This window comes from Haemaphysalis longicornis, unplaced genomic scaffold (assembly GCF_048455015.1).
Source record: "Haemaphysalis longicornis isolate Haplotype H1 unplaced genomic scaffold, Haemaphysalis longicornis Haplotype H1 scaffold_1, whole genome shotgun sequence".
In the NCBI taxonomy this organism is placed as follows: Eukaryota; Metazoa; Arthropoda; class Arachnida; order Ixodida; family Ixodidae; genus Haemaphysalis; species Haemaphysalis longicornis.
The window spans coordinates 413,143,290-413,164,249 of NW_027526203.1; the positions used below are offsets into that span (position 1 = coordinate 413,143,290).

Genomic DNA, 20,960 nt, shown 5'->3' on the forward strand with positions numbered 1-20,960 from the left:
GCTGGGTCCACTATTCTTTTCTATCTTTACCAACGATGTGTCAACAGTCCTAATAAAATCTTCATTTCTTCTCTAAACTGATGATGTCAAACTATGTAGGCACATTAGCGGTGTTCAGGAATGCGGTGCCTTGTAGAGTAGTGTGTTGGAATTATCGGTCTGGTGCAGCAAAAACGGTCTAGTTTTGAACCCTGCTAAGACAAAGGTTATCACGTACAGCCGGAAAACCCATCGTCTACTGTTTTCCTACAGTATTGAGGGAGCTCCTCTGCAAAGGTTTGAGGAGATTAGAGACCTCAGGGTGCTTTTCGACAGTGCCCTCTCTTTTTCTGTTCATATTAGGCTCATCACCCGGTGAGCGCTCCGCCGTCTTGGAAATGTGTGTCGGATTTCAAAGGAATTCTCTTCCCCCAATCCATTTCTGATGCTACGTAATACAATATGTATCCCTCAGAATATGCTTCTGTTGCCTGGAACGGCATCTCCAAATCTAGTAGTGAATTAATTGAACGTGTACAGAAGAAATTTTTATCCATATTTAGGCACAATCATCACATTCACAGTCCGGGTCCTGATTCTGACTTACCCATAGCTCCTCCCGTCCCTTCCTTGAATTGCAGACGTGTGCGTGCAGATCTTACATTCTTTCACAAAATTGTTCATGGTGACCTTTCTTGCGCAGACCTGCTTAACTGTTTAGAGCTTAGTGCTCCACAAAGGCCCACTAGGTCGCATCGCCCGTTCTTGACCGCTGCGCGCAACTCGAATCACTCTCCTGTACTCAGAATGCAGAATTCACACAACCTATTCCTTGAACGCCTTGACATCTTTCAAAGTTCCTTTAAAATTTATCGTACTGAACTGTTCAATACAGTATGTTAAACACGTATGATGTCCATGTCGTTCTTTTTTTCTCGAGTGCTGGAATTTGGTTTCTCCGCGTTTCTGCTTAACCAACTGATAGTTGCCTATTTTTGAAACTTCTTCCTGTGATTTGTTCGTCTTATCATTTGTCTCTGTACTCTTTCCATTGTTTTTTGTCTTTTTTCTGTCAAACTTTGTTGCTCTACTTGTTGCGTGGTCTCTACAACAAGCCGAGCCACAAAGGCGTCTTTTTTGTCTTTTTTACCTGTACCCACCTTTCACTCCGCCTGTGTTTTATTTATGTCATTTTTACTAGTTCAATTTGTGTGTGTCTTGTCGCTTGTTTGTTTCTTGTAATATGTTTCTTTTAGATGCGACGCTGAGAGCATCTCTTGTCGGCGGCCCTGTCCTTCCTGCGTGCGTCCGTTGTTGTCCGCAGCCACTCTCCCCCTCTCCTCTCCGATAGCGAACACTCTCTCGCGAGGGGCATTGGATTGGATTCGATAGGATTGGCTTGGCTTGGCTTGATTTGGGTTGGATTGGATTAAATTGGATTGTGTTGGATTATGTTGCGTCATAGCCGCGGCACTCTCTCTGTCCGCGGTCTCCTCTCCTTCGGGCGCGCTGCGCATATCGGTGTGCCGCTCTCCGGCGGCCTTTCGGTCGACGGTTGCTCTCTGCTTGCGCTTGAACCCCCCTCAGCGTCGCATCACACCAGGGTTCCCGCCAGGGGAGGTGGGCGTAATTTTTTTGTTTTTATGTAACTATCCGTGCGCCAGCACTCAGGCCTTTGGCTGTTCCTGGGCACGTAAATAAACATTATTATTATTATTATTATTATTATTATTATTATTATTATTATTATTATTATTGATTGATTGATTGATTATTATTATTCGCGCTGGTTTTATCCACGAATATTATTTTCTCCCTGAGCCTCTCTCAATGCGAAAAATATGCGGGGAAAAATTCCTATCGATGCGCTAGAGCACGACGCTATTGTGTGACAGATTTGTGTTGACAACTGAATTCACTTCGCCCACAATCCCCTCTCCTCTCTTATCTCGCTGTCCCCTTTCGCGGAGGCTTCCCATAGACAACGGCGCGTTTTTGCGGCACGACGCCACCACTTCTTGCGCAGTGAAACAGAAAACAGTGCAGCTGCGCGAGTGCCTCGGCAAGTGGCCGACAGAGCCTTGCGCGCCCTTGGGGCGACCGTGCTCGTGAAGCGTCTCGGGCGATGTCCACGCGAGGAGCAGCGCTCGTGAGACGCTCTTTTCGGCGAGCATCGGCCGATTGCGGCTCGTTACGTCCGACGTCGACAGCGGTGACATATTTGGTCGCGGCTCGCAAGTGCGGCGACCTCGCACCTGTGCACACACTGGCCAGCATTCGGCGCCGCTCAGGTATGTGTAGCGAGCGCGGTTGTACGGCGGCGGGCCCCGTGCATTCCTGAGTAGGCGTTACGGAAGAGAGAGGGAGGTCCCCCCGAGCAACTTCCCCTCGGAGAGGGCGAGCACGGCCGTTCTCCTCGCAGATCCGGCACTTTCTCCGCCAGCTGCGCAAGGAGAGGTTGACGGCACCGCCGCTGCCTCCCTGGCATGAGGCCCCCAGCCCCCCGACTGCACGCACCATGAGCGTAGACCTCGTGAGAGCCCTGCCCAACGGTAAGCCCCCCTTTGCAGGCCCGCCGGCCGGGCTTCGGGTCGCGCGGGGCTGCGCGCCAGCTGGCTTGGACGACCGCGGAAGAGGGACATGTCACTCGGACAGCCGCGTTGCGAAGCGCCACAAGCGACACCCGAGCAGAATGCGTGCCGTTTACGATGCGATATGAATTTACGGCGCGCTGCCACCGCCTTTACGCTCGCAAGGATTTGGAATCGTAACTTCGGAGCCATTTAGAAAGTAAAGACGAACGCATTAAGACTTTTTTTTTATCGGTGCGCGGAGCTTGCACGAAAAATGTAGCGTTTTCAGCGGTGTTCCTTGCTCTAGCCGTAATTTTCCGATTATCTAGTCTTTCAGCTTTCTTGCAGAAGGCGACTTGGCCATTCACATACCGTGACCTGCACCAGACGTGTGGGCACGTCTGGTGCAGTTTACGGATAATGCACACGAGGCTACGAGTGCAATTCTCTTCGTGTGGGGGCGTTCGCTTCACGGCCGAACAAACATTCGGTGCTTCGAGGGATATCCGCAGCATCCACGCTATGAGGCTCTGCGGAACCAGCCACCGGAGCTCCAGGATGAGTCGCACGCGACTTCGCCTGCAACAGTCGCGAAGGGTCTCGCCAACGGTCGCAGTGCAAGAGCACGGACGCAGTTTTGTACGAAGCGTAATGAACGTAATTGCAGCCGTCCATCAGGAGCAGCAGCACGGCGCTCTTTGTGCGCCAGCGTGGGGCGACGGAGCGCGCTATCCGGCAGGATTCCATGAGCGCCGTGACCGCCGCACCTTTGTGCTGCTCCCCCAACCCGTCCCGGTACTTACGCGAGCGGCGGCGTTCGACTGTGCGTCGGGACGCAGGCCGCGCATCGAGTTGCCGAACAATTCAGAAATAGGGCTGGCCTGAAGCGCAGCGTTTTCTGCGAATGTGCGCCTACTCCGAGCTCCGTGGAATGAGCCTGGCATCGCCGCCTTTTTTGTTGCGTACAGTGCGTCTGCCTACGCTGCCAATGATTTCAAAGGGACGCTGACGGCACAAGCTTGTCTTTACAAACAGGATAATGGGAATGATTAGCAAATACCTCGCGCCTAGAGTCAGCCACGCCTTGGTGTGCTAGAAAAGGACTAGAACGCGAAGACGGAGGCCTCCGCCGCAGTCCAGTCTCCGTACCACGATTTGTGACGTCACAAGTCGCGAGTGCGGAAAATCTGGTGCGGCCTTTTTGGTCTTGTTGAAAAATGACCGCACTCTAAGAACGTCCGCCCATAGGTCTCTCCACAATGCGCCTCAATGCTTGAAACTGTCACCTCCGTTGCGACATCGCTCAGTGTTGTGCACTGTCACGGCGCAGAAACCGTTTTGTAGGGTGAAACAGTATGCTTTGTCTCGTTATGGGCTTATTTTTCACCCTATTTGATCGCGCTGATCAGTGGCTCCTTTGCGCTGTGGTGAAGCAGGCACATAGGAGCCGCTGAGTTGGGTAAGCTCTTACGATCACTGCTAAAATCTGCCGTTATATACATGGTTCCCAATTAACAAAGTCACGAAAAATTTCAAGAATGATTACGAAGAGAAATTCCTGCTTTATTTGTTAATTGCGAAGTTTAGGACACGCCTTTCGTCGCCAGACTAAAATCCGACTCTCGACAAGGCGTAAATGTCCTAATCCTTTCGTTAAGGCGAAAGTCTAGCTTGCCTAAGCGTCCATTAAAACTATATAATTTTTATATAACGTTTAACGACGCGACTACGGTCGCGCCCATTTATGTCGCTTCTCAGCAGAGGCTTCGGAAGCGTTTTGAAGGTGAACGGGCTCCGGACAATCGCTGCTGCTGCTGCTGATGATGATGATTTATTTATTTATTTATTTAGTACCCAAAGCGCCTTGCGGCGCTGTGGGTACTAAATACATAAATAACATGATAGTGATTTTGTGGCTCTAAAAAGCAGAGTGTGTTTTCTTTCGGGGTTGAAATGAATAATTTCTTTCACGAAGGTCAGCCCTCCATGGCTTTCCCAACTGAATCTTCAATCGAACGCAATTTACTTTACGTAACAGCTTTTATCCACCTCAAAACATTTTACGTAATGTAGTAATTAAGAAAATGAGGCTATTGTTTGTTTAGCTAGGAAAGAGTAACTGTAGCCTCTGTGTGGAAATCGAAATGCACTTGCGAGTGCTTTCGCGCGTACAACAATGGACATCATCAATTATATTGTGAAAAGGAAATCATTTGCCCTTCTTCATCAAAAAGCATCAAAAATTTAATGGATGCGATTTGTCACTAACAAGTTGTAAGAATAAATGAAACTATCGCGGCGAATGCGTAATTAAATAACGATTAGCCAGGCAGGCTTGACGCGAGTTCTGGCACATCGAACCATTTGAACCACTGAAGCCGTTTTCTTTCTTTTTTTTAGCCATGACTTGTCTATACCCGGTGACAACTTAAGAACGGCACCGGAAGTTGCCGCTGTGCCTTATCACCGTAGCCGGATGTTTCTCCGCGCGGCGCAAGTAGGGCGTTACTGGGAATATTTTGAACATGGCGTGAGCCGTTCCCGTGATTTTTCGGACTTAATATGCTTATAAACGACTCCAGTGACGACAAACAAACTGCGTGAGACAAGGCAGACGACATCACGCATTCATAGCAAACCCCTTTCAAAATGCGCGCGCACTGACGTCACGGGTCCGGCGCTTTGGCGGAGTGATGCACTACATGAGGTGGTGCCGTTCTTGAGTTGTAACCGAGTATAGTTCTGACAAGAACACCAGGGGGGCCAAGCCCTTTCTTTTCGACAAGAGGGGGGCTCGAGCCTCCCTGATCCCCCCACCCCGCCTTTCCGGAGCCCCTGCTCCTTAGTGCCCCATAGATAACTGACCTTGGCCCTGCGATTCATGCGCTGTTGGCTTGCCTGTAGATGAAGTTGGAACTCAGCAGTCAATGGGCCGCTTAAAGCCGTTTCCTTGTCGTTATCGGCTCCTCGTCCCGAAGGGCTTAGCACGAGATGAGCTGAGGCAGGCGTGTAACCCCTGTAGTTTAGAAGGACTTGTTGTTGGGCGAGTTGGTACATTTTCTCAGAAGGGGTAAACTGCGCCAAGGAAGACGCTACACAGAGAGAGGTACACAAAGACAGGAGCAGACTTGCAACTAAAATTTATTCCATGCAGAAACACACATAAATGGTAGGCCCGTCTGTATTTGTGTGTGTTTCTGCGTGGAAAAGATTTTAGTTGCACGTCTGCGCCTGTCTTTGTGTACCTCTCTCTGCGTAGCGTCTTCCTTAGCGCAGTGTATACCCCTTCTGTGTAACCCCTGGTTAACAATGAACTTCTTTCTTATTGTTCTTATTTTTTTCTTATGCACGCTGTTTGCCAATGAGGTTACAGCGGCCGTATTGCCTTTCCTGATGCGGGGAGAGAGGGGAGGAGTGGTTTGTTGTAGAGGCTAACTTTAAACTAAACAGGTTAGTTTTAAACTGCTGCAAACTTTGGGCTATTGAAATGGTGCACTTGCAGTGCTTATATGCCATGATGCAACAAAGAAAATTACATTGCAAAGGACGAACATCTTTCCTAACTATAGTCCAAGGTTCGACGAAAAGTCGACAGGCGAGGGGTATTTATTGATGCAATACAAGCAGGCACTCGCCTTGTCAAAAACAAACAATTTTTCTTTATTTGTTTTCGACAAAGCGGGTGCCTGCTTGTATTTCATCATCTTTCCGAACTGAAAGGGGGGACACATTGTTGACCTGAAGGCACGAAAGCAGCATGTCACTTCAATGCGAACGGAACCGTTCGAACAGCAAAGCTTGTCGAGTCTGGATGGGCGAAAATTAACTAAGAGGGATGTGGATGAAAACGAGAAGATGGAAACACTGTGTAGACAAACAAGGAGCTGTAAAGACCATAGAATTTCTCAGTAAGTATACTAGAGAAGAAACTGAACCTGGGAATTCATGTCGTCGGGGGGGAGGGGGGGGGGTTATGGGAAGGCCTCCGCCTCTGGCTTGGGCTTGGCATTACAATTAGATTCTTCAGTGGTTGTTTTTGGATTTGCTTTCTTTACTAGGCATTAACACGTCTACGAGCTACGAAATCGCCGAAATGCTCCCTGTTCTGCGGTAGCCGTGGCAACTGCGTGCTTGGTGAACGAGCAGTCAGTGCGTGATCGTACCTCACATTGGTAATGCCGGAGTCGGAGGAACGTATGACTGAGCTGGTAATATGCCACCGCGTAAGTTGTAGCTGACGAAAAAAAAGAAACCAAATGTACTTCGACGAAGACCAGATACGACAGATATGGGCGCCTGCGGTCGTCCATATGTTGTCTTGGCTCACGACCGTTTAACGCCACGTTTTCCTTTATCTTCAAGTGTGAACCAACTCGCTCAGCAATAAGTTTTGTTAAACTGTAACTGACGGTCGGTACACCGGTTCACCACGAAGGCGACGTTTTCATAGGCATGCTCAAAAACATTTCCACGCTTTCAAACAAATTGTAATTTGAAATAATGGTAAAATTAATACCATGAAAGTCTCTAATGAGTTTCTCCCAAAATATTGACATTGTTGTTAACTACCAGCTTGACCTGCAGAATAGTAGGCATAGCCGTTCCAGCAAAAAGACGCTTTACTTTATTCTTCTTTAGCTATAAATCAGCCTGTTTTATTTGCTACTTATATAATAACACCCCGTCATTTCCGTTTTAGTGGCACTGTGTTGGAATATACTGCAATTAAAACGTTTTGATCCAAGTCAATGATGAAACTAAGGCGTGGTATAATGGCAGCCCATGACTACACGGACGACCTTGATGTGAGCCGCATAGACACTAGCGCCAGATTCCTCTCTAGTGTATGTAGTAAGAAACTCTAATGGTAAAGACAGATGGCACTCGCTTTTTCATTCTTTGCTCGCACTTTACGGGATCTGTATACCGCCGCCATAATCCCTATCTGCTCCCTGGCCCTGTTGTAAATGTCATTGTAAATGCTTTGCGTATTGCGCGGCCGCGTTTAAAAAGCTGCGTTGGTCTCCCCGTAATCCTGGTGTAAAATGCACGACCAATGATGGTGCCCGCATTCGCCGCAGTCAAAAGCGTGTCACAGCTGTGCCGCGCGCGTTGTCACCGGTTCGGCGCAGTTAAGAGTCGCGCCGAAGCGGCAATCTGATGTGCTGGCCGTGTCGACAAAACCACTTCCTCTCCGCTCATCGTTCGGCGAATGATGCGGTTGGCCGCGTCATATCCCGCCAGTCGCCGCGCCCGTGCAGCACGTATACTACCGGAACGCCCTTTTCCTGACACGTTGTACGGGGGGAAGGGGAAAACTTGGCGTCCACTCTTCCAGCGGCTTCGCACGTCCCCCCTCGGTTGGAGCCAGAAAGTGCTTGTCTTGGTTGGCGAACGTGCAGGTAGTAGACAATCGAGCTGGAAGTGATGCATTTCAGTTTTGTTTGTCTTGTTGTACAGACTCGTGTGCAAGGAAGACGTATGATAGGCCACCATTTAGCCCGCTCTATGTCTTTTCTTTCTTTCTTTTCTCTCTTTCTTTCTTTCACATTTCCTGTATTTTCTCCCCTTCGCAAGAAAGCGAATCTTCTTCACACGGGCTCGCCCCTTACGCTCGCAAGCTTGTTAACGCGAAACCAGACGCTGTCGTAATATATGTGCGTAGTGCAGAAAACCCAGTTTTCGTTGGAAATATTCTGCAAGAAAGCATCCATATATTCATTGCAGGGGCAAATTTCTCGAAATCCGCTCGAAGTTGCTCCTTGGTTGCTGTTTTTATGATGATGTTAAAGAACAAGCGACAGTGTATCCGACCCTGTGCTCACGCTGTGGAAAGTTGCACGGTTTTTTTACTACACGGCGCTCGTTGCGCATGGCTTCGGCTCGTCAAATTTGCTGCTTGCTTAAAACGACGGTCAAGAAATGACATATCTATATGCAGTGTTTAAACCGTCGGTTTGATGCTGCAACGGGTGTATCGGGGCAGGCGAAGGGCCCCTTTGTTTTTACTGACGAGAAACGCCTGGAAAATTTCCTGTTTGGCCGCATGCCGCGTATTGCCGAAGACAGCCTTAGTCGGGTATTCGTTTGTTGTGTCTCCCTGGTTAGGCAACTTTGATTCTAAGAACCACTAGGAAAGGTAAAGAACGTCTGGTACGCTGATCCGTTATTCTGTCCAATTAGAAATCGTGCAATGACGCGCAACACGGCGTCTTGTTAGAACGCTTGAAAAGGTCCCGGCCGCGCAGTCGTGGCTTCGGAGGCGGGGACCCCGCGAGCAGGTTTGCTACGAAATAGTGGCAGTTTAAACGTAAGTGATACGAACTGATAAAAAGTAGCCGTTTCTTACGAAGCAAAAAAAAAAAAAAGCAACGAACTCCCAAGTGGGAATCCAGCTTCACTACTGCGCAAACATACCCTGCTGGCAAGATATTTTTATCGCCATATAAACAGATGCCGCAGAAGGAAGGCCATTCGGCATTTTATTCAATTCCTCCATACACCACCATGTATCCCTGTGAAGCGCAAGGTCTTTTAAATACCTACGTAAGAACCCGTGTATACCTCAGAAACTTTATATAACGGGCGAATTTCAAGGGGGCTTCACTGTTATGCAAAAATGTTTTTCTGAAAAAAAAACATTCTGCAGAAGTATAATATGTAAGAGGTCTTATATATACAAAATGCGCCCATGCACTCCATACAAGTGGTTAACCGGCGAAGCTGTAACGTGCGGCCGGCGTTCACTCTACCACGTTGACACTGCCCCGCCCGTACCACCGCAGTCCCTGCCCCCCTCTTCGTTTCCCCTTCCCTCCCCCTCCCTCTCTCCTCACTTCTAACTCCTCTCCAACCTGTTTCTTTTTTTCGCGCATGTGCATGAGGTTTCTCCAAATGAGTTTTTTTGCTTACGCGGGACCACCGGGTTTTTCTTCCGCCTTGTCGTTCAAAGCTGCGCTCTAAAATATGAAGCGCCTTATGAAAAATACCTTACAAAACCGCATGTATCCCCGCGGCGCGATAGGCATGAGCCCCTTTAGAGTCGGCTTTACCCTCCTCACGGATGCATTGCTGGGTATACAGCCTTGTAGGGACAATATGAGGACTCGCATACTAAAGCATGAAGCCCGAGCGATAGAATTGCCTTGCGCGATGAAAGCGTGACACGTCAAGCATTACAGGCGGACACATGCTAGTTTTGGGAACCTGAGCACCGTATGTACACGGGCGTTTCTCATTTTTCTGCCTCCACGACCGGGCGTCGAGCCCCCAACCTCGAGCGTAGCTGCCTTGACCAAAACGCCTCGACAGCGGGGAGTATGGACATGCGTGTAACAGCGCCGATTCAGTGCAGATGTCCGGCACGCTTCGAGCGGCCGTGACATCGCTGAGGAGTTTAGTTTCGCCCCCGCATTTGTTTTCGCTATTTTATCGATCGAGTTGCGCGGATTCACGAAGCGTTTCGTTACATATTAGGCATTGCTACCTCGTGAGGCAACATTCCGTGATGCATATCGAAACTGCTTCGGTAATCCGGCACCGGGATTTTTCCGCGGAAGTTTTGTAAGGCTAGTTGTAAGGAACACTCGGCAAAACACGGTATGAAACGGAAGCATATGCACGCGGCATCGATGCTTCTCGTTGCCGTCGGCGTCCGCGAGGGAAGAATGGGGGAAGGGGGGGGGGCAAAGTTCACAGTTCTGTCTTGATTTGAGCTTGTGTAACAATGTCGAGGCGAAGTGCGTATTCGTTTTGCCTACACGGGAATTCAAAGCCGCTTTTTAATTTTACTTTTAGCCTGTTTGTTTTACTATTGCTTCAAGACACGGTACTTATTCAGTTTCACACTCTCTTTCCTACATTTCGCATTCCTTGGCAATGATATAATTTAGACGCCTGCCATGAACTACTACGCTGGCGTTGCGAACTTTTATTCTCCGGCGAATCCGGCGTGCCACCGCTGGTTTGCCTAAACTGCCACATGCAAGTTCTGCGAATGGTTTGTTTAGGGACATTTTTAGTCTGGCGGGCAAACGGGAAGAGAACGATGACACTGCTGGTTTGGAGTGCCGGCTGCGAGAAGAGGGTCTCTTATATTGTGGAGCGTAAAACCGCGGTAAAAAGCAACATTTTCGCGACAATTGCTTTCGTTGCGTACGTAAGTGATTGAGTACGGGCGGAAAAAAGATATGCACAGCTGGCTGTGTCTGACAGCTGTGCCCAACCAGAACGCTCAAAGGGGGCCGTCGGTATATTTACCGGACGTATGAGCATGTCTATGTTCCAAGTGAGCTTCGCGGAAGCTTTGTGAACGTAAAATAACCAAGGTGCTGGAGGAAAATCCGCCACTATAAGTGAGAGGCCGTGGCTCTGGCCTGACTCGGCGTACTGTCTTTCTCCTGGCTACTCAGTTTAGTCCTGCGTGTCTTTGTGCCCCAGACCGTTTACCAATGCTCTATAGCGTCGTGGCGCTGGCCACACCTCTTCACACTCTCACTTTACCTTCCCCTTCTTTTACTGCTTTTCATTTTTTTTTTCCTATTGTTCCCCTTCCCAACGTGTAGGATAGCAAACTAGGCCACATCCTGGTTGACATTCCTGCCTTTCCTTTACCTTTATTCCTTCCTTCCTTCCTTTCTTCCTTCCTTCTTTCCAATAGCCATTCCTTAACAAAATACCTCCCAGCCGCTTTTTCCCTTTTCGAAGCTGCTGCTTATTGACAAACACGACGAATCGTCACAATACGGTGGCTGGGGTTGCCCTTCACGCGTGGCCGTTCCGGCAGAGGCCAAGTACAGTGAGCAAGGAAGACAGCCCCCCCCCCCCTTCCCCCCCCCCCCAAAAAAAAAAAAGGTTGAGGCAGTTCCGCGCCTTTGCCCCCCCGGGGATGCGTAATTCTTCTGAATTCACGAAGGAAACACGGAGTTAACGTTTTAGCTAATCTTTGACGACGCCACCGCGAACTAAAATTGGCAGCAATGCACGCCCACAAAAAGTTGAGGTTTCGTAGAACTCGTCCACAAAAAAATATCCTGGTACTGTAGCCCCTTCCGCACCAACCGGTCACCCGTGCCTTTCACATGAATGTTACGGCAGCAGGCTTCGTTCCCGTGACTAATTTGCAGGGGTCGAAGCGCCCCTTTTTCTTTACTTTTTTTTTTCATTTTTGTTACTCCCTCACTGGCTTGCATGTGCTTCCAGCGTGGTCAGCCTCAAATGTCTTTGTCCTTTTCCCTAGAAAGCCCTTTTTGTCTGCACTTACGAACCCACTTCAAGCTGTTGAAAAAGAAAAAAGAAAAACGCGCAGCGCTGGACAGCATAGCCTCTCCCCAAACAGAAAGCTGGGGGGCGCCCTTTTGTTTATTTTGCCGGAGGCGCCTGCTAAGAATGGCGGACCGGCAGCCCGCGCATGCGCAGATCGCTACTGAAAAAAGGTCCATTCTAGCGCCGAGAACTCTCGCGCTCTTCCATTCGACCATCGCATGAGTTACTGCTTTAGCGGGCGCGTATATAAGGCGTTCGCACGTCTATTACGTGGCGGATAATCTATCGTGCGCGCTAGATTTTGCAGTGAACTCGTGGTCGGGACTTGTGTTCTCTGAAATAACGCATTCAACATATATATGTGCCGTGTATACACCAAAGCAGCCTGACGGCGCAGACGACTTTCACGTGTATAGCTGTGTAATGGCCGTCGGAGTAATTGAAATCGATCATGAAAACTCGCTGGAAGTATGAGGCAAGAAAATTCAGCGCAGAGAATGGATTCTGATGGAGAAGGGGCTGAAGTCAAGGGGGATGCCGCGCAATGGACATAAATAGGCCGACGGCGACGACTGCACTAGCCGATGGTCTCGGGTGTTTCTTTGTGACATAATACCCGCGTGCCCTTCGTCTCAGGGTCAGACACCGGCTCAAGTGCCGTCTATAGGCCGACACAGTGGCTCCCTTGCTTGGCAGATCGAGTGGTGCGTCTCGCCACGCGGCGCTGGGGGAACTCTTAAGCGCACAGAGCTGCGCAACACAATCACACAATCGCGCATTGTGCACTGCAGGTGTGCGCCGACGTAAGCGTGACGCACGCGCAAGCGAAGACAATCGCGCAACTTCGTGTAGTATGGCACCGCGGAAGGCATCAATAATGTTTCCCGACGATGACTATTTTTGGACCGACTTGCGCTCAGCGAGCGCCGTCGAGATCGAGGCAAGTAACGGGCAACACCGTGTATTGTCACGTGCGTCTGCGGCGCGCCGTGAACGCAAATCGGAAGTGCGGTAAGCTGACCTAACGACAAATCTCGAAATGGGTGCTCGGGTTCGACACAAATATTTCACAAACAAGCCGTCCTCGATTTTATGTCTAGTATACGCGTGTTTGTCTCGTATTTTCTGATGGAGGCAAAACCGTGTGTTCGAGATTTCGGCGCACGTTAAAGATCCCCAGCTGGTCAAAATTAATCCGGAGCCATCCACTACGACGCGCTTTATCGGTTGTGAAGCGTTGCCGCGTTATACCTCATAATCAATCAATCAACCAATTTTGCGTATCGTACAGGCGTTACGTAAGTGAAACCCGTGATGGGATATTTCCCACCTCAGGAAACGTTCAGTTCGGCGTAACAGACCGTATCAACGAGGAGCTGCCCGCCATGCAATGTCACGTTCGGCGTTTGCTTATCCTAATGCAAAGTACAAAAAGAAGGAAACGACAAGAATGCGTGATATATGCAGGGTATACGAAATTAAATTGTTATATATATGAGCGCGAAATTTTAGTTTTGACGAATGATATTGTGAATGGGGTTAATAGGTTGAATTATGGCATTGCTGACATCGTATTTCGACAATGATTCCTTCGCACCCCACGGGAATATCGACCGGACCGTATTTGCTGTTCTTGTTTCTGCATTAGTAACATATTTGTTTTCTTTAAAAATACACAGATGATGATGATGGTTTAAGTTTAATGGCGCAAGGCCGACATGGGCAAAGAGCGCCAAATACAAAGTTATTTGATAAGGAGGGAAATCGGATAAAGTCAGTTAAATACTATGAGCACGTCTGGTGTAAAGGGCCAGGGTGAAGAACGTGAGTGGTTAAAAGATAAATACGGTGGCTGGTGTATAGGACCAGGGGTAAAACTATGGGTGATAAGAGATGAGTTGTAAGAAATGAACTTCAGATAGGAACCTTAAGGTTCGCTGAACAGAGAACATGGCTTCATCTCCTAAGAAGTATGACGGGTGTGGTGGAATATGTCGTGTGTGTAGTTGTGGGAAGTGTTTTCGTCGTGTAATGTCGAGTGCCTTACATTGTATGAGGATGTGAATCACGGATAGGGCCTCTCCGCACCTGCTGCACAGAGGTCTTGGAGACCCCGTGAGAAGGTGAGAGTGCGTTGCATGAGTGTGCCCTATCCGTAATCTAGCCAAGGCGACTTCAGTGTACACAGAGTTTATATATCTAGGGTACACTGTCTGTACTAATAACGGCCAATGGGAAATGCGGGGGCTTGTTTGTGAAGATATTGCAAACTACGCAATTTGTTTTACCACACCAAACGGAGGAATTTCCGTACCTTGTATGTGAGCACTTAAAGCCCAGTAATAAATAACAGCGCAAAATAGCACGGTATAGTACGATCTCTAGGTGCACTAGCAAGACCACCGACTTCGAATGAAATGTGTAATCTGGAACAGCCAATGTATATAGCGCATGCATAATAGTACGATGTCAGAACAAAGTCCAGCTCCCTGGAAGCCACCTCCAGCGCAGTACTTATCCCGTTGCATTCCTGAATCCCCGACGCTGGAACACCTGACGTCCCATTTCTTCTTTTGCCTATAGTAATCGCACGCTGGTGTGAATGAGGCCTGCAGTGATCGGCGCTGATGCACGACCCGAGCACGAAGCCGCCTGAATTGTACCTCCAGAGCAGGTGTCTCTCATTCGAGCGTCCTTCCTTGATACTAAGTTTCCAGTCGCCCAATGTGACATGTCCTGTTCTCGAAGCAAAGATTTGACCCCAAGTAGAGGGCGCAACGCACTTAACCATAACGGCGACTGACTATACCAGAAAAAGAGCTGCATGGGGAAGCATGTTGGAGACTAAATTAGTCGGCTTCGACTTCAGAGTATTGCCGTAATTATCTCTGAATTACTTCAAGACAAGGGAGCAGAAGGACGGAAATTGGGAAAGCTGTGTTATATAAACGAGTGTGTTTCCCGCATGTCGCGTTCCTCACTAGAGTCTATAGAGACAGGAGCGGAGGAGTAGAAAGTAGGGCAGAAAAATCCACAGGCTATTATTACGCAGGAACGCAGAGGCGAATTGGACGAACTGTTGCATCCGCCTGCACTGCATCGTTCGAATTTATTAAAGATGCTGTTAAGCGGAGGTAGAGGGTCTTTGTTTGCTTGAAAGGCCGTTTGCGGCGATCCCACGAACGTCGCACTGGTTGACGCTGTGTTTTAAGGCTATCTAAGACTTGCGATATTTTCATTTCCTCAAATTTCGCGGTTAATATCAACTTTCTGTTCATTCACGCATTGTTTATACGAAATGAACGTGCTGTTTCGCCCGGCGGATTTGCAGTTGTGTCGTGCCAAATCGGGCGCAAAAATCAAGAGCTCTTTTCGACTCGCTTCTTCGGCGTCCCGTTAAAGGGGCCACGAAGACTATGTACAACCTTGCTTATATCGAAAAATCTAACTTGTCGTACCTCCCTTGACTCCATTCCAGCCCCGGAAAACGTTCTTTTTTCACCCCCACCCCCCCCAAAAAAAATAATAATGAGTATCAAAAACTTTCTAACTTTGCGCTACGTGACGCCACCACTGACGTAACAGGGGGAATACAAAGAATAGCTAGCATTCAAGTGGTACGACTACGCAGATCTAAGCCCCGCTACATTTGCACCGTAATGTTTCTCGGCGGCCGGCTTTGGTGGTCGGGGGCCGCCAATTGCACAAACAAGCCTCTGTGACGCCATGAATGCAGTCCCGGTGAGAAAATGGCGGGGGACTCGTCACCGCTCCATCTGTTTCCTTATTTTGCATGTTTACCTGGATATTATGTTTGAAGCTTGCGACAAAAAATAGTATCATTGTTAACGGGACACAACAGTTTTTTAATGACCCCAGCTTATTTTGTCTTCACTGCGCCTTTAACGAGCAGGGTCGGGATCATAGGAGCGTTATGGGAAGTGTGTGCGCGTGCGTGCGTGTGCGCGTTGACAGCGCACTCATCGCCTTATCGTATACTTTAGGATGTTACCCTTCGAGAGAAGAAGCAACTCAATTTTTCTCCCTCGCGCCAGTCCAGACAGATTACCGTTAGATACATAGTTGAAGAAAGTGGTTATCGCCGATCAAAGGCTTAGTTAACCACTTTCTTCAATAACCACTTTCTTCAACAATGTATCTTTCACCCGACCAGACGAGTTTTCGTCAAACCTTAGGTTTCATTACCATTAGATATTCACATCCACCAATGTCCGAAAGGCACTTAGTGTGAACAGTTATTCCGTGTGTGCCGCGCGCGCGCACTCTGCCGAGGGCGTTTTCGCCTCTGTCCACAACGTTATTGCAGACCTTGATGGGGCAAATCGCCGAGCGTGTCTTCTGGGCGATCTTTTGTGGCTAAAGCTTTGCCCGCGCGTAAACGACTTTCCGAAAGGAGCCCCGTATCGCTCGCTCAGCCGCGACATGACGTGCTGGCGTGTTTTGCCGTCCCGGATGCGTGGCCGTGCGTGCTTGTGCGTCAGCCCGATCTTCACGCGTGGGGCTTCCCGACCGGCCGGAAGCGACGCAGGCGGAACCGCGGCGCCAGGTTAGCCTGGCGTCGCTGCTGCTTTCCAGCCAGGAATCGCCTCGTGCAAGCTGCGCGCAAACAGAGCCCATCAGAAGCGACGTCAGAAGCATGCCGCTAACTTCACTTCTCGTCTCATTCCGCTGCCGATTGTGAATCAGTCAGTGCGGAACGTGAAGCAAAGGCAACGGGAGCAGAGGCGGGAGGGGGGGGGGGTGGGGGGGGGGGGGGGGGGGGGGGGAGGCATGGAAGCACGTGCAAGCTCTGACCCCACTGCCAGGTGTCTATGCGCGCGGGCATGCACTTGCGCTGCAGGTTGCGTTGGTCAGCTCAGAGGAGTGGACACTTGAGCTGACTGATGCACCATGGAGATATGAAGAAAAAAAATCGGCCACCTTCGCAATTAAGATGCGAAGACTGAGGAAACAGCCGAGCTGGTGGGCTTCACTAGCTTAAATAAACTTCGCTTTTCTTAGGTCTGTCTATCTTATCGGTAGATCGGACACTTGATGCCGCCGAGCGCACGCCGTCTCTCTCAACTATAGAGAACACCTGCACGTCAGAGCTTACGTCATCACAAGGCGCAGCCAATTCCCGGCGTGCGCCTCCCCACCCGAACATCTGTCTACTCAGCCAAAATCCAAAGCCAACGCCCGCGCTACGAACCCGAAGAAAATGCTGAGCGCCCTTCATGCGATGATAGCGCAATGGGATAGACGCCGGTTTCATAACGCGAGGGACCCAGGTCCAATGTCAACCACGGGAAACTTTTTTTTTTTCCTGAGGCGCGCACTCCCAACACCTGCTCGTCGGCTCCTTGCCTCCTCGCTACTTTTCCTCACACTTCTTGGCCTAGCATTTTCCTCCTCTTCGCTTCGCTGCGGCGAGTTTTGAGCGACGCCAGGCAGGGATGGAGCTCAAACTTTAACAGCTCCGCTGTTAAAAGAATACTCAGCAATCGCTGACTGATGAACGCGCTATGTCAGCTGCATCGACAGCCGGGGCCTCACACCATAGCCCCACTGTCGATTTTTTGACACCACTGCGATGCAACTCAGCCTCAGAGTAGATCAGCGCCTGTGGAACGGGCTTTTGATTTACATCGACCTTTTTTGTAAGTCACGCGAAATGAACAGAGAGCGGCAACACCGCCGAGTTTTCGCGTTTAAATGCTGCTACGGAAGTTTCAACAAACTCAGCCCCGTCAAGTCCTCCCTCAGGAAGTTGGCTTTCATTCATTGCACGGAAGCTTGCGGTGAAGCATACTTTACAGGCTATTTTATAATTGGACAGCTTAGAAGCGTGCGCACAGCTACGGTTCTCCTTGTACGCACAGCTGTCGCCGCAGCAAAAGAAAGAGGAAAAAACGAAAATGGAGCGAACCAAACGGCGTGCTTGTCTCGCCCAGTTTCCTTTCCCCGCGGCGCTTTCTCTTTGCTTTCAACAGGTTGGCACCGCCCGCAACAACGGTGCTCGGTCTCCCACGCTTCGCCCGGGGCCGCTGAGTCAGCCGCGGCGGGCGCACCTGGCCGGCTCTTCTTTTGGCCCCGTAACAAGGGGCGAGAGGCATTGAGCCCGGTCGCCCCGCGCTCACCGCCGTTGGCCCGATTCGCCCCGAGCGCCAAGGGCGGCGGGGCTCCCCGCGTGGGCCGCAGGTAGGCGCCGCTGGTGGGGGGCTGCTGCCGCCTGCGTTCCTGACCGGGGCCACATGGCACGCGCTTTTACGCTCTCTCCGCTCGTGCCCACGCGGCCACCCCGGACAGATGTTCATTCCGCTCCCCGCGGCCCTATGTGGTCCCGTTATATTTCACTCGGAGAGCGGCGCTTTTTTTCTTCTCCCCTTTTGCCCTCATCTTTGTTTGAGAACGCCGATTACTGAAAAGACGTCGTGTGGCTTGCGTGGAAAAGGAATGCCGCGTCAGCCAGGTCACGGCTGTGATTCGACGCTGTGGCGGGAGAACTTATAAATGCGCGGAGGTCAGTCAAAGGCGCCGTTTGGCTTCTATCGAGCGTGTAAATCTTAATGAAAATTTGAAAGATATGCGCAGAAAGGTTTCTGTTTCTAACGCATTTTTCTCGACATTTTTCCTAACTCCAGATAAGGTCAGAAAAAGACTTTATTGTTGCCACGGGTGGGACTTTTTTCAGGTCAGCTTCAGTGTCCTTCCGGCGACGGCGGGTTTCATATCGGTCTCCTCGGCGTCTTCGGCCACCTCGTCTAGTGAGGCTTGGGTCAGAGGGTCTGTGCTGAGCAGCGCGGCCTCTCACTGCACCTCGTTCGTAATTTGGAACCTGAACACCAAAGCAATTTGGGAGATGTGGCTGTATACGCTTACTTTCCAAAATTTTCAGCAGGTAAAGTAAAACATGTCGGCAGAAAAAGCTCGATGTGTTGTCCTGCCTGTTGTTACACGGAATTATACGAAAATACTGTCTGAAGAAAGCTAGGCTGGACGGCCTGCAACATGGTCGTCTTGAGGCTGCCTGTCAATAAGCTTCACACATTCTAAACGCTAAACGCCCTGTCCTGCTAATTGGGTAACACAATAAAGTGACCAGTGGTGATATTCAAATGAACACGAGGCGTCGTGCCCCGAAATATTCGAAGCGAAGCCGGTGAGAAGTGCCCGGAGAACGTTTTTGTGCTGTGAAACCTACCTGTACCTAGATGCACGTGGCACACGCTGCAAATCCACGGATGGTACACCGTTAAAGCCACAGAGTTTCTTGGCCAATATTCAGAGGGTCGGCGTAACGCGCGTCTATGCGACGTGGTGAAAAATGTTTCCGAATGCGACCTGCAGCGTCGCGCCTCTCCATCCAACGGCAGCGCGCGCTTGTTGCGCGAGGAGGCCTCGCTTAATCGAAGCCTCTTGCGTACACCAGGGAGCCATTACAGGGGTGGTGTGTACGCGCAAGCAGCGAGCGATGATGTCTGCTGGCGCAGCCCGGGGCCACGGGGACATAATTGCCCGACTGTCGGCGGCCTGGCAATCATCGGCACGTCTCAATAGTTCCACTGCCGGGCTTTGGCCCAACGCCATTCTCACAAGGACGTGCCTCCGTGTCCGTGATTAGCGCCCCGGCGCTGGCAGGCGTGCGCCGTGGTGTGTTTGTCCAAGGCAGGAGTCATGCTGGCAGCGCAGGAAGTGCATGGCGCGTGCTACCTGCGTTCGCGCGCTCTGAATGAGTCCGCCGACGTCCCCAAGGGCGGCAGCAGAGCGCAGGGAAGCCGCCCTGGAGGCCCTCCCGCCGGAGCGAACCGCGAATCGCCGATGACGCCAACTCCGCGACGAGCCGGCCAAAGCCCCCTTCTCCGCGCTTACAAAGCTCCGTGCGCTTGGCGGGGTTGGCGGGTGCTGGATGCTACGGCATCGCTCGGTGAAGCACGCAATACAGGCCTCAGGTCCTGGACGCTTCCCGTGCTCACGGCGGTGTCCGTAGCTGACTGTGCACGCCTTTCGCAGCCTCTGGGGTCACCGATATCACAATCTCCGATCATGCTGTATCGCTCGACGTCGTCGTAAACGGCATTTCGAGAGGACAGCATTTCCACCCCGCATCACGAGCCGTTCGAAGTGTAGCACTCATGCGGACGCCCATTGTGATGGCCGTGCGTTTTTTTCTGTACATGAACGTGGACGCCACAGGTTCCGCTCACCTCGTCAGCTAGTAAGCAAAGGGACGATTGGAGGTTGCTGGAATTTTCGCCCTTTCTTGACGTCTCCCGAGGAGAAATCTTTGCACCCCAGAGTCTATTCCGCGCTGCTGCTGTTACAGAGTTCCAGATGTGCACTAGCTCGCGAGCTTGCCGTTCACGCCGGACCGCGAAATACCGTTCTGCACGGGGTCACCCCGCGCATTCTCCGTCGTCCCTTCCATTCGCTCACGTATACGCCCGTGTGCGTAGAAATGCTTGCTTGGTGCCAAATGCGTACATTTCAGGTCAAAGCCCGCCAAGCAATGAAGCGCGCAAATACTGTTGCGAGCAGCCATTCGCATATTTTTCACTGTGACTGAGAGGTCTTGGAGTATGCTTATTTTTTTTAAATTCCTTCTTCCTGGATCAGCGAAAGCTTTCCGCTGTGGCCCTCCGCAGTGCCTGCAACCTGCAATGCCCCCCCCCCCCCCCGTTTGGCCCCCTCGCTTGCTGCCGCTACCGATGCATGTCACCCAGTGCCAACAATTGAAATGTCCCTTTTTGTTCATGCATTGCGCTGCAGCCGCACTGTTGCGCATCGCTGTAACCGTTGATACGATTAGATTTCTCCGGTGATCGTCCCAGTCTCAGCCAAGTGGTGCACAAGGCTTAGCGGCACTTATTACAGCCAGTGCGGAAGGGCCTCCGTGGCAGAAGGATTCGTGCACGGGGCACACCGCGTCGAGGCCAGAGGACAGCCCTAGCTCCATAGCGCCGTTGCCTTGCCGTATACCGTTATACACCGGCGTGCAGCGTCCAACTCGTGCGCATTGTTTCCGCCTCGTCCAATGTGGTCGCCCCGCGAGGGGCATCGAAGCGCTCCGTGAAGGCGCTGAAGCCGAGAGAAGGAGCGGGGAAGGTGCGATTTCTTGGAGTAGCGTGTGGTGACGTCAGCACG

At 50.7% G+C, this 20,960-nt stretch overlaps 1 protein-coding gene and 1 long non-coding RNA gene across 4 annotated transcripts in view; one reads left to right on the forward strand and one right to left on the reverse strand.

Moving 5' to 3' along the window:
- Positions 1-20,960, forward strand: part of Atx-1 (Ataxin 1) — a 145,528-nt gene that overhangs the window by 81,343 nt on the left and 43,225 nt on the right. Inside the window, exon 1 of one of the 3 annotated variants that reach the window (XM_077687039.1) lies at positions 2,400-2,531. The exons of 1 other annotated variant lie outside the window; for it this stretch is intronic. In XM_077687039.1, coding sequence (XP_077543165.1) covers positions 2,498-2,531 — 34 coding nt within the window. In that variant the 5' untranslated portion in view covers positions 2,400-2,497. Of the gene's footprint in view, positions 1-2,399; positions 2,532-12,691; positions 12,828-20,960 lie in introns of those variants that run through there. One more of the 3 variants, XM_077687038.1, reaches the window with a different exon arrangement.
- The window catches only part of LOC144155532 (uncharacterized), a 45,054-nt gene that overhangs the window by 15,742 nt on the left and 8,352 nt on the right, over positions 1-20,960 (reverse strand). The window lies entirely within an intron of this gene.